Source organism: Pholcus phalangioides, unplaced genomic scaffold (genome assembly GCF_987345545.1).
Source record: "Pholcus phalangioides strain wild (caught in Gottingen) unplaced genomic scaffold, Ppha-v1.0 ptg000015l_1, whole genome shotgun sequence".
Classification (NCBI taxonomy): domain Eukaryota; kingdom Metazoa; phylum Arthropoda; class Arachnida; order Araneae; family Pholcidae; genus Pholcus; species Pholcus phalangioides.
The window spans coordinates 41,127,279-41,140,179 of record NW_028301608.1 but is presented as its reverse complement, the minus strand read 5'-3'; the positions used below and the strand labels follow the sequence as shown (position 1 = coordinate 41,140,179).

The following is a 12,901-nucleotide window of genomic DNA, read 5'->3' as shown; positions in this document are numbered from 1 at the left end:
ATTTTAACTGTTGTTGTTTGTGTATGGTAAATTAATATCAGTAAAATGAGCAGAAAAAGGAATGGTCCTTCTTGGCTGTTTGAAATTATATATCGATAGGTATATTGACCAGAACCAAGGAAGGGTGAAGTCCTGCGCATTTTACTAATGTTAATTTACCGCACACAAACAACTGCTAAAACTTTGAAACAAACTTGGCAATTTAACTGATATTATTATTTATAAAATACTCACCAATCAGAAACCGATCACCAATTTCAATCGAAGAGTTATAACAGTTTTATTTGATAGGTGGCAAAAGGGACTAAAGTTCATTGATGTTTCGCACAATACTGCACTGTTAATTTTTATCCGTTTATTTGTGGACAAAAGTAACAAAGAAAGGCATCATTTTTTCACGGTGAGTAAGGGTGGATTCACATCAGACACTCACCGTGTCGCGTCAGATCATTATCTCCTAAATACATCAGACAGACATTTTTATGTTAAAGAATGTTTGCACGACACGGTGAGTGTCTGTAGATGTGAAAGCCACCCTTAGTGTGCAAAGTATGGCTGTTTATAGTCTGAGAATGCTTCTGTGTATGCAGAGTTTTTTGCTGAGCAGAGAAAAATTCCCCATAACTGTATAAACATTTTATATTGTCATTTCGCACAGATATTGAAATATTCTGTATGAAGAGAAACAACAGGTCAGTGCAGGTGAAATAAAATAGAATGTGCCCCCCTCTCCGCATCTGGAAAAAAAGGATCCCTCGTATAACCACCGTGATTGCATTTTTTTATGCCACCGAAATATGTACTGCATATATTTTTATTCAGCTCAGCCGGGTTTTTAAGCAGGTTGATGTTTAATATTTTTTATATTTTATAGATGGCAGCAGGGATTCCATTGTAACCAGGGCCGCAACTAAGGGGGAGCAGGCGGGTCTCGTGCCACGGGCGCTGGACTAGAGGGGGCGTAAATTTTATTCTCAAACCTCTCCTTCAACATTACAAGGGGGCGCCACTTGCCCGGGTGACCAAGCATCCAGTAGCGACCCTGATTGTAACGATATTGTTTATTATTTGCGTGTTCAACATGCTAGTGAAAGTGTTGGAGTTACGAGATATGTTCCCAAATGAACATGAGGACGCATCCGCACTCATCTTTGGCTATGTTCCTTGCACATATTTGCAGGAGAAGGTGCCACTACACCAATAATGAACGACAATAGTTTTTCAACCAAAACAAAACTACTTTTAATATGTACACATCTTTAAAATGGTGCTTTCCAACGGAGGGCACCTATTATGTTTGTTTCTGAATTGAAGAAGGAAGAAATTGCCTGATTTTTTTCATAAATTACCCAAGGACCGTCTTAACGCATGGGCCGTCAAGGTACAGTCCCACGAGAGTTTGCTAGGGGACCCTTGGTAAGATAATTAAGTTAATAAAAGTCTTTGTTGGACATAAACCACAGCCGGCATGAAGTAATCCGTACTTGTTCGGTCATTTTCAAAGGAAGACGCTCGTTCCGCTGCCTTTGTATTGAAAGCCATAAAAATTATTGCTTCCCCGAGGCCCGAGACGACCGCGGATCCTGACAAAGACTTTTATTATCTTTAACTTTAATTATCTTACCAAGGGTGCCCTAGCAAACTCTCGTGGGACTGTGCCTTCAGACACGCCTCGGGGGAGTCCTTGTCGGGTGCATAGGGACACACCACGATAATGATATCGGGTGCTATGATTAATAGCAGGTGCCGCTTGGGTGAATGCTTCATTTTTCCACGTGGAAATTCGAGCGATTGACAAGGGCCACATAATTTTACGGCCCTCCAATTAGGGTTTTGCCCGGGATCTCCTCCTACGGAGGCAGATTTATGGTTTTATCACCTGTGGGCTATATACACACGCACACAAATTTTGTTACCCTTCACCCATTCTAGTCTAGATTTCTTGACTTTACTCATTCCTCCAAATTAGCCACCCTAGACCATAGCTCGCTTATCCCCCCCCCCCACCTCCCACGCCGTAAGTATGCCTCTGTTTCTAAGTCACTCTTCTGGTTGTTCACATGCTTTCACACGCTATAAGTCCCTCTTTTCGTCCCTCGCTTAGCAATTCTTTTGGTCACTCACATATTTGCACACACTCTCTAGGTCAGGGGGTTTCCAACGTAAAATTTCTCTCGGAAACGATGATAATGAGACTGTTCCAAGGAGAACTCAAACAAATTTTTGAATACTTATAAAAAATATAAAAAATCGCTGAACCTAATTTTAAAAAGGACCGTCTTATTCGTCTGAAATAGTTGCTATGTCAACAATTTATACCGCGAACGGGGAGGGGAGATTTGACGTTCCAATAAAAGGCAAATTACTTTTTTTTTGTCATTTCGCTTTCACAGAATCTTTCACAGGAAAAAAAAGGGGGAGGTTCAGATTTTTACATAGAATTATCGAAGACCTCTTGAGGTAGGAACTTCCAGATTTTGACCGCAGAATTTTTTTCAAATATAGGAAGTGCCCCCTCTCTCTCTCTCTCTCTCTCTCTTCGTGCGTCCTACAGCAGCAGCAATGAAACCTCTCCCGGAAAAATGGCGGCTCTCGTATCTCCACAACGAGACGGAAAATACCTACAGGGAGCAAGAGTTGGTCAAGGTAATACTTTGACACATTTTTTTTTTCTTACTATTTTGTTGTATGTTTTCAACGTTACATTTAAAAATCTGTTGTAAATTTTACACCGAAGTGCCAGAAAAACTGGTACACCCACCGAATATCATGTAGATTCCCCAACCATCGTCCCGCTCGAGCACCCAAAAATGCTTTGACCTTTGAAGACCGGACACACCCCGCTTCCCATCTCATAGAGATATCGAAGCGTTCCCGAAGGGTGGGTGTATCCGGAAAGTTTTATTATAAAAACAAAACATTGTCGCCTCATACGAAGGCAACCAAAAAAAAATCGCTTCTCGGCCTTTTGGCTAAGATCAAAGTGTAGTATCTGTTCTTATCAGCTTAATATCTGGTACGTCTCCTACCCAAAAATGCTGCAGCACGACGTGGAATAAGCCAGTGGCGTATTTACGGGGGGGGGCTTAGCGGGCTATACCCAGGGCGGTAAGTTCAATGGGGTGGAAATTTTTAGGAATGAGGGGCTCTAAGAAAATTAGTACATGATGGGAGAGAGAAGGGTGGGAAAATTTTATAACCGCAGATCCGGCTCGGCCCAGAGAGCGAGAGACTTGGTCAGTGAGTGAGTGACCTAGAGAGTTTTTAAACATGTGAAAAGAAAATGAGTATGCAAGCACGTAAGTGAACAAAAGAGTGACTTAGAGCGTGCGCAAGCATGTGAATGACCAAAACAGTGTGCAAGAATGTGGGTGACTTGAAAATGTTACAAGCATGCGAGTGACCAGCTAGTGTGCAACCATGTGAATGGCTGAAAGAGTGACTCTTCCACAAGGGTGCTCAACCTTTTAGAGAGTGCGGCCCGCTTAAGTGCACTGACACTGCACCACGGGTCATTCAAGGGGATTTGTGAACATGAAGCGGTCACTTAAGTGAACTGGGAATGTCTCCCGGGCCACTTTAGTCAAATGTAAATGTGGCGTGAGCCATTTGAGTTGAGTGAAACAGTGCTACAAGCCGCTTAAGTGCACTGAAGCTATGCCGCAGGTCACTCAACTGATCGTTAAATATGCCGTAGGTTACTTGAGTGATCGGTAAATGTGCCCCGAATGACTTAGGTGATCTGGGACTGTACCGCAATCCACTTAAGTAAAAATGTGGCGTGAACCGCTTCAGTTATGGGGAAATATGTCGCTATTAACTTAAGCGACGCGAAACTGCACAGCGGGCTACTCAAGTACCCTGAAACTGTGCCACAGGTCATTCAAGTGATCTGTAAAGATGCCGCAGGTTGCTTGAGTCATCTGAAAGTGTGCCACCTAGTTTATTTTCACAAAATTAGATTTGAGATCGTGGGCCACATCAAATGACTCAGAGGGCTGTATTTAGCTCGCGAGCCATGGTTTGAGCATGTGTGATCTGCCAGCTTGAACAGTCCCCCGTTGACATGCGGGGTCGATGGTTTTTATGGGGTTTTCTCCATACCCGTACACGTCCATCAGCCCGATGGCAGGCAACGTGTTTCCAGTCGTCAACAGTCCAATGACAGCGCTGAATAGCCCCAGGCGAGGCGCATAGTTTATGCCTTGTGGTACACGAGTGGGCATTCGGCGCCGATAGCCAATACGAAGGAGGAACCGTTGTACAGGTCACATGCTGATACTTGTTGATGTCCATCATTGAAATCTGTTGTGATTTGAGCATGGGCGGATTTAGAGTTCGCTGTTGGGAAAGGTGATTTTTTTTTACACTAATTTCTTACCGAAATAGGCATCATCCCATATTTACCGTAAAGCTAGGGCCACTCACGTCCAGCCTGGTCCGATAGTCATTCGCAAATATTTGCTTCCAATTTTTGCCTCTCCCGCTGCAATGAAGCATTAGTGACATAGGCTGGTGGCCCAATATACACATTGCGCCCAAATGTTCCTTGGCGAATATTTGCTTCCAGAAAACAATCTCCAATCATACTCCATACGTTTTCTTCGACCAATGTTGTGGCCAGACGGATTGGAGGATCAAGAAGGAATTTGGCTCCTTTGACTTGGCTCAGGGGGCTAGAAAGTTCTGGTCGTTTTCTTCTACCGCCCTTCCAATACCTTCCAGCCTCCAACATTTGACGATCACTTGAGGGATTTTCCATACTACTAGCAGCTGTGGTGGTCGAGTGGCCATAGTGACGGACTCGCATCGCATACTACTCGCCCATGACCAGACCGTGGAACGTATTGGTCCAGTATGTGTATTGTATTAGTGTGGTATCAGCAAAACGCTAATTTAGCGACAATTATGAACCATCAACCTTGTTAATATGTAGGGACTATAGTAACCCTACGACGTATAATTTGCGTCAGAACTTGCTTTTTGTCAGCACCTGGAAGAAACTAACGATTTTCCACAGAAATCTATGAGAAATCATCTTTCGGCTAACGAACGCGTGTAATTCCGGAACGAATCATCTTCGTAAGTTTGAGGCAGAGACGCCGAAATGAAGAAAACATTGAGGGGCTGAAAGTTGTCCCGGATGTACGGGAATCAAGCCCCTATTCACGGGGGGGGGGGGGGTTACTTTGCATTTTATATTCATTAGTTATTGGGGGAGGCTTGGCCTCCCAAGTTCCTGCACCTATGGTTTCGGGCAGTGTTTCTCAAAATGTGAGTCACGGCGAGCTGGAGATACTCATTTGTGTGCTTATTTATGCTTTCAAATGGTTCTTTTATAAGTGGAAAATACTAAACCATAGTTTCCAAATCTTTTTATTCTATCGCCCCCCTTCATCAGAAAATTTTTTCTCTCATCGCCCCTCAACTCAAGTGAACCCATGGGATGCTACGTTAAATACGCAGCTTCTATCGCCCCCCCCCCGAACCATTCCATCACCCACCAAGGGGCGATATTGCCCACTTTGGGAAACACTGTACTAAACTATTCTGAAGAGCCGCAATTGAAACATGAATTGTGTAAGGGAGCCGTGCGTGACAAAAGTTAAAATGTTCTTCTGTCTAAGGTTCTTCTAATTTAAGTTCTGTCATTACATGGGAAGAGTGTTTCGGGGCAGTGTATTCTTTCCTGAATGGATTTCTTTCGTTTCTTCTTTCTTCGTCCAGTCGGATTTCCAGTCTGTGTCCAGCGTGATAACGAGGAAAAAGCCGTCCTGCTCGAATATTTGGTGCAAACTCCACCAGACGCCAACTTACTCCATAGAGATGAAGTACGGCCGTACCAAGGATAATCCTGTACATCGAGATGAACTAGACTTTGGCCTGATGTCGACATTCAACCAAGTGCACGAAATTTTCGTGGGACTCGAGAGGACGAAAATGCAGCCTGAAACCGAAGCTGCTCCGTCGACTGAGTACGTACATGTGCTTTTTACGTTTTTTGTTGCTTATTAATTTTATATTCAGTGCATCCATTAAGGATCCCCCTACACATACAGCGAATTTATAGAGTGAAAGAAAAATTAAGTTCGGCCTGGATCCATAGATATTATTAAAGCCCGGTCCATGATTCTATTCGCATATTTTTTTAATACGATATCTTTTTGTAATTGAAATATATAATGATACTCTGCGTACAAAGAAAAAAATATCGTTGTAGAGAGATTATCGTTATATCGGAAGGCAGCAGTTTAATATTAGAGTGTAGACATTTTCAAACAAGACTTGAAAAGATATCGTTGTAGAGGGATTTATCGTTATATCGAGTATCGTTGTAGCGAGGTTTCACTGTATTTACGAATTTATGGAACACCCTGTATTAAAAAAGGGAAGCGAAATAAAGCAAAGTTAGATAGCGTGATGAGTGCGCATGGTAAATGTGGATGAAAAAAACTTCGCCAATCTATTTTATGAAATTTTTTCTAATTGACCTCCGAGCCAAAGTCCTGTCGGCCTTTCTCTTATGGGTACCCTCTCAAAACAGGCCCATGCTAGGACAGCGCCGTCTCAACACATGAACCCACCCGGCACGGGGGTCCCCCTCATGATAATAAGATCTCGTCAAAATATTCCAGAGTAAGTATACAGAGTGATTTCTTAATTCCCCTTGCCGCAAATTACTGGTGGACCATTGATCCTAGAGACATACTTCCAATTAGAAAAATGATCCAAATAACGTGTAGGACTCAGATACGTCATTCATTTTTATACGTCAATAACTTTTTATACGGACACCCTGTCCTCAAAATCTCAATTAGAAAGTTGTTGCGCTCTTTCCTGAGGCCAACAAAAAAATTCCACACTTCCAAGTGCAATATTCGCTGAGATATTTTAATTCAAAAATCTAAGAAAAGTTTAGAAAGAGCAGCACAAACGAGAGAAAGAAGCGCTGTCCTTTACTTTTTATGCCTTGCCCTCTACCTTTTCCCAACTTTTCTCCAATTTTTTTATTTAAATATCTCGGTGAATATTGCGCTTGGAAGCGTGGATTTTTTTTTTTTTTTCATCAGGAGAGGGCAGAAGAACTTTCTAATTGGGCCTTTTGGGCACAGGGTGTCAGCAAAAAAAGTTGATTTTTTTGTTATCAATATAATAACTACACAACCCTTTGTAGCATGAATGCCGTATTTGAATTCCACATGTTATTTGGATAGATTTTCCTAATTGGAAGTATGCCTATAGGATCAAGGATTTGACAGTAAAATGCGACAAGGGAGAATAAGGAATCACCCTGTGTAAACAGCAGGCACAAGTATTTCTAGTCATTCAGGGGCTGATAAAAATCACTTTGCCTGAGGGCCTATGGTGTTCTTAAGACTGCCCTGTGCCCAGATGGGCCGATACGGTACGTTGATCCGAGCTGCTTGATTATAAAAATAGTCTCGCACTCCCCGCCCACCAAATTTTTACCTCGCAACTTTATTTCGTAACATCTGAAAAAAAAATTTCACAGCTCTCTGTGGGATCCCCCCCCCCCTACCAGCCACCTGTCACGGCTCCCCTTCTATTCGATTTTCCCCCCTGCCCCCCAGAATATCCCTTGGCCACGGGGGGAGGGAATGTGGCCCCAAATTGAGAACCACTTCGATAAATCACGTTTAATGCCAGAGGCCGCTGAATGTTTTATCAGATTTATGCTGAAAAATTCGTGTTTTCGCCAACTCTTCTTTTTTGTATCTACGTATTCTTTGCTTATCTATAGAAAATGATGTCACACATCATGGTTGTTATTATACTAATTGCAACAAATGTGTATTTTATTGATCGTGATTTTATTTATGGTTGTGTTTCAGCTCCACCTACAGGTACCGGCCGTGTCTTCGCGAACCAAAGCGCAAAGCTCGACCGTTCTTCATGAACCATCCGCTCTATGTTTCGCCGGTAACTGAGAGATCAACTTATTTGAACAACGTGAAATTGGCCATCGGTGAGTTTTTTCCCCCTCTTCCAATTGATGCATGCTAAACCCATTGCGGACCAAATGTGGGCTTGGGAGTCATCTAATGTGGGCTGAGCATTTACAGATCACTTAAGTGACCTGCGTTGTCACGCTGCTATTATATTTTTACTTAATGTTATGGAAAAAGGGGCTGAATTCAGCAAAGAATCGAGCACTGTAATAGATGAGTTTATGTACTTATAATTCAATATCATTTTCACAAGCATCAATTAGGGCCATCCTTTTTAATAAAAACTTGGCAATATTTGGGAAAAGAACCCTTCGACCTCAAAATTTCAAGAACATTAATTTCCGAAAACTTCATTTCTGTTCATTTTATCAAAAATGATTTTTTATTTGAAAATTTATATATGAAAATATATAATATATATTATAAATTTATATATTTATGAAAATTTTATCCAATATCCATAATACTAGGAGAAAATCGAAACCAATTCAACTATACAGGGTGTTTTGTTAATGGACCAACAAACTCAGAGGGTTGTTAGTAGACAACGCAAACCACATTGAGAGCGTGAGAATCGCGAAAAACGCATGCATGTTCGGAGTCCAGAGGGGACGAAAAATGGGTGTCAGTTGATCGCTGAATGCGTTCGTGGGTTCGATGATCATATCTGACGTTTATGCGACGCCTGTGGACACACCGGAGGATCTCATAGCGCGGATTGCCGCCGTTGCGGCAGACATCAAAAGCATACCTGGTATCTTCAAGTGCGTCCGGGAATCGTTTTTACGTCGTTGTAGACTGTGTAATGACGTCAGCGGTTGCCACTTCCAACAACTCTAGTAATAATTAATCAATTAAATCTTTTTTATAGTTATTATTGTTCTTTTTCAGACCCGTAGCAAGAAATTTCGTTCGTTCGGGGGGGGGGGGGTTTATCACCAAAGTGATAGAATAATAGATTTAACCATCTTTTTCCCTTTTTTTGGTCATTTTCCCACATTTCGGGAAGGACCTACAGCCTTGTACTTTTTGTCGTTCCAGTGTGACGTCGGAACCTGCAGGCGTTTTTCGTGATTCTCACCCTCTCAACGTGGTTTGCGACACCATGTTCCATTGCAATTTTTGTTCCTCTTGATGCCTACTAACAACCCTTTGAGTTTGTCGGTGTACAATATCCTTTATTTTTCATTAAGATAGAAGCATGCAATATTCACTGATATACAGGGTGGGCGAAAAGTCCGTAGAAACTTTAAAAATTCATTAAAAAAAACGGAAAAATAACCGAAATAAAAAACGGTTTGCAAGGTTGGCATCGCTAGGTCAAGGAAATTTTTTGAGAGGGGAAAAAATTAACTCAAAAACATCCAATAGGTGGCGCTGGTACGAGCGACTTCGGTGGAAATATGCAAATGATGGAAATATAAGAACTTGCGCTCCTAATCCACAATCAGTCCACCGTTGTACACCGTGTATGTGGACCTGCTGCACTCTGCCGTTGTTGGATTTGCGACTTGCCTGCAATGTGTTATCCCCCTGTGGTGGTGGTCATGTGGAACACATACTGCTGTAATAAACGATTTGCAGTCATTCTGTTCGTTATTTCCGTATCTTTTCTTTGACTTGTGTACGTCAGCGCCACCAATCGGCTGTTTTTTAGGGGGGGGGGGGTTGTCCGTTTTAAACAAATTACCGTGACCTAGTGATGCTAACCATGCAAACCGTTTTTTATTTCGGTTATTTTTCCGGTTTTTATGAATTTTTAAAGTTTTTACGGACTTTTTGCCCACCCTGTATTTTCGGTCATTTATATATTAAAAAAAATATGTATAAGAAACTTGTTATGTAATGGGTGTTGGCTTAGCCTCCCCATCTCTTATAAATATGCCTCTTCCTATATATTAATCCATCAATGGGATTTCTAATGTGTGTATATATGCATATTATAAATTCATTATGTTTTCTTATGTACTATAAGAATATAATGTGTGCTGTATATAATTATGTTGCAGAGTGTCCTCACATCCCCCAGACGAACAACGGGTATTCCAGGAATTCGGAGGGTGGAGCCTTCTATTGCGCCTGACAGTTCAAACACAAAATGGCAAAGCATTTCCTAGGTCAGGGAAGAAGAATCAGATCGCCCCTGACTCTCTCTTTTTTCCTTTTTTTTTTCGGAGCCTCCAGAAAATTCTTGCAGCGAAATTTTTCAGTTTCATGTCATGTTTACGCAGAAAATGAAATTATTTCCTTCTCCAACCTGTGCATGTTTTAATTCACAATTGGTCTCATGAATTGCATGAACGAAAAATGTCCGAACTAAATACTGACGTCTCTGGTAACTTAAGTTGCATTAGCGAATGAGTGCTGACAGAAGTGTAAAAAACATGTGTAAAGTGTGCGAAAATAATTTGGAGACTCCTTATAGCCCCGATGCTATATATTTTGGTGGGGGGGGGGGAGGAATCGGGGGCATCTTGCATTATCACGGAATATACACGAACGCTGAAAAATTGCGATTCTCCAATGAAAATTCCCAATTAATGAGAGAGAAAGATAGAGTGAGAGTGAGTGAGAGTGAGTGAGCGAGTGAGTGAGTGTGTGTGTGTGTGTGAGAGAGAGAGAGAGTGTGTGTGTAATACTCGTTGAATGTCTTGAAATAAAGTTTTCTTAGTAGATAGTGTAAGCATCATCAAAAAGACGGAGTGAATGCACAGCTGATACAGTATAATCATGAAATTTAGTCTAAAGCTGTAACGAGAGGGAAAAAAGTGTAAGGCTGGCTTTTTTATAAAGCTTTAATGTATTGATGAGGAAAACAACTGTAGATGTAGCTTCACTGTAAGCATAATTAAAACGCTGCGAAGCAAATTTACAGGCAAGGAAGACCACCCCTGAGTTTGCGGCAGTGGTTCTCAACCTTTGAAAGCCCGCGGCCCGATTGATTTCATTTTCGTGAGTGAAAGGCCCAGCCATACATACAATTAATGTGAAATAAATTAGTAAAAATGGTACAATAAGCCACTCACGGTCCAGTTTGACTGACGTCCGGCTGTCTTACACAAACAAAAAGTGCTAAGACCTAGCATAGTTGAGTGATTCGTTTTGACCCTAGATCCTGAAAGTTTCAATACATATTAAATATGGCAGGAAAAATCGTGGAAGAAATATCATAATATCACTTTTAAATTCCCAGGGATGATAATTACCTAGTTCTATAGACTGTTTGCACCTTGTATGGTTAGCTCCATCATCTTCCGAATTATATTGCGAGCTGCACTCGAAATAGAATTCACTCATCGAAAATGGCCTGAAAGTCCATTTTAGATGCAGTTGGTTATGCAAAATTTCTTGAATGCTGTTATCTGGAAATGGCTCTGCATTGTTCAGCATGACGTAGAAAGAAGCAGACGTCACAGCTCCAGACATAAGCCGTTCTTGGGTCGTACTGCTTATCTGCCAGGATCTCAGGTGTCATGTATGACAAGCTGATGGTAGGGAAAAATGAAACGGTATTGCACTGCAATGATACGTACAAAATCAGGGAAACATTTTCGTTTAAAGTAATTAAGAATGTAAACTGATTTCTAACTGAAAGTTAGAAATTTTAAAAATTTCCATATGCATTTTGAATGTAAAAAAAAATACAGGAATGGATTAAAAAATTGAAGCCTCCCGCTGGAAACACGCACTTTATTTTGCATATTATGCTGGTATTTCTCGAACTTTTGTCACCCCACAGCTTCCTTACCAAATTCACGTTTCGTCTGCGGCTCCCCAGAATAGTTTAGTAGATTTTTCACTAATGAAAGAACCACTTGAAAGCATAAATAGATACACAAATCACTTTGAGGAATACTGTGCTAAACCAAGAGTGCTCAACCTTTAGAAGAGTGGGGGCAATTCACTGATTTGATAACGTGTCGCAGGCCACATAATTAAGTGATTTGGAACAGCACCGCACATCACTTACATGATCTGTAAATTTGCCAATTCAGTGATATGGAGCTGTGCGTGGGTCACTCAAGTGATCTGTTAATGTACTGCGGTCTGCTTGAGTGATCTGTAAATGTGCCACAGATCACTCAAGGGATCTGGAAATGTGTCGCAGGCCGCTTAAATGCTCTGGAACTATGACGCGAGTCATTCAAGTGATTAGTTAATATGACCACTTAAGTGATGCTGAACTGCACCGCAAGTTATTTCAGCGACAAGAAATATGCCACGGCCACTCAAGTGCTGTGGAACTTCACAGCAGGTCAGTCTCGAGTGACCTGTTAATGCGCAGCATAGTTCCTTTTCATAAAATTAGGTTTAATGTCTCGGGCCACATTTGGCTCACGGGCCATGGATTGAGCATGTGCGTGCCAAACTATCTAGCGTACGCAAGTGCGTCAAAACAGAAATGTTCCTTGTGCATTTTGTCTTTTTTTGGTCAAATCATTAGAATATGTACCTTCAATCGATTTTTTTCCTTCAAACAAGCAGGGTCGGTAGTTCTTCCCAAGTGGAAGAAACTGTCCAACTCTTCAAAAAACTGATGCAGTTATTAATTTGCATACATAATTAAATTAGTGAAATTAAATTTACTTGATGTTATATAAAAAATATAGATTTGCTATACCTAAAGCATAAATTCTAACTTATATGATAAATTACTGAAGGAAAACTAATTTCTTCCACTTGGAAGAAACTTATTTCTTCCGACGGACCTGTTTTTTCCGCTTTGGAAGAAACTGTCCAACCCCTGGTTCAATCACTTTTTTGACCATGAGTTCTGAATCACCCTGTATACATAAAATTTTTCCAAGTTATATTTATAACACATGACACCCCGTCCCAGAATAAATTTGAAAATCGAAATTTCCTACATAATACTAAAGCCGAACCACCACAGGCCTAAAACACTCCTGACACCCCTGACTTTTATAGTT

General features: G+C 41.3%; 1 protein-coding gene and 1 pseudogene across 1 annotated transcript; both read left to right on the top strand.

Annotated features, from left to right (window-relative positions):
- Positions 1–2,952: 2,952 nt before the first annotated feature.
- LOC149076038 (U2 spliceosomal RNA) lies at positions 2,953–3,034 on the top strand (annotated as a pseudogene).
- Positions 3,035–5,571: 2,537 nt separating this feature from the next.
- On the top strand, positions 5,572–10,053 carry LOC149076037 (uncharacterized). The gene is made up of 4 exons (XM_089242172.1): positions 5,572–5,580; positions 5,728–5,975; positions 7,854–7,987; positions 9,980–10,053. The coding sequence occupies exons 1-4, from the start codon at positions 5,572–5,574 to the stop codon at positions 10,051–10,053; spliced, it is 465 nt and encodes a 154-aa protein (XP_089098298.1).
- The last annotated feature ends 2,848 nt before the right edge of the window (positions 10,054–12,901 follow it).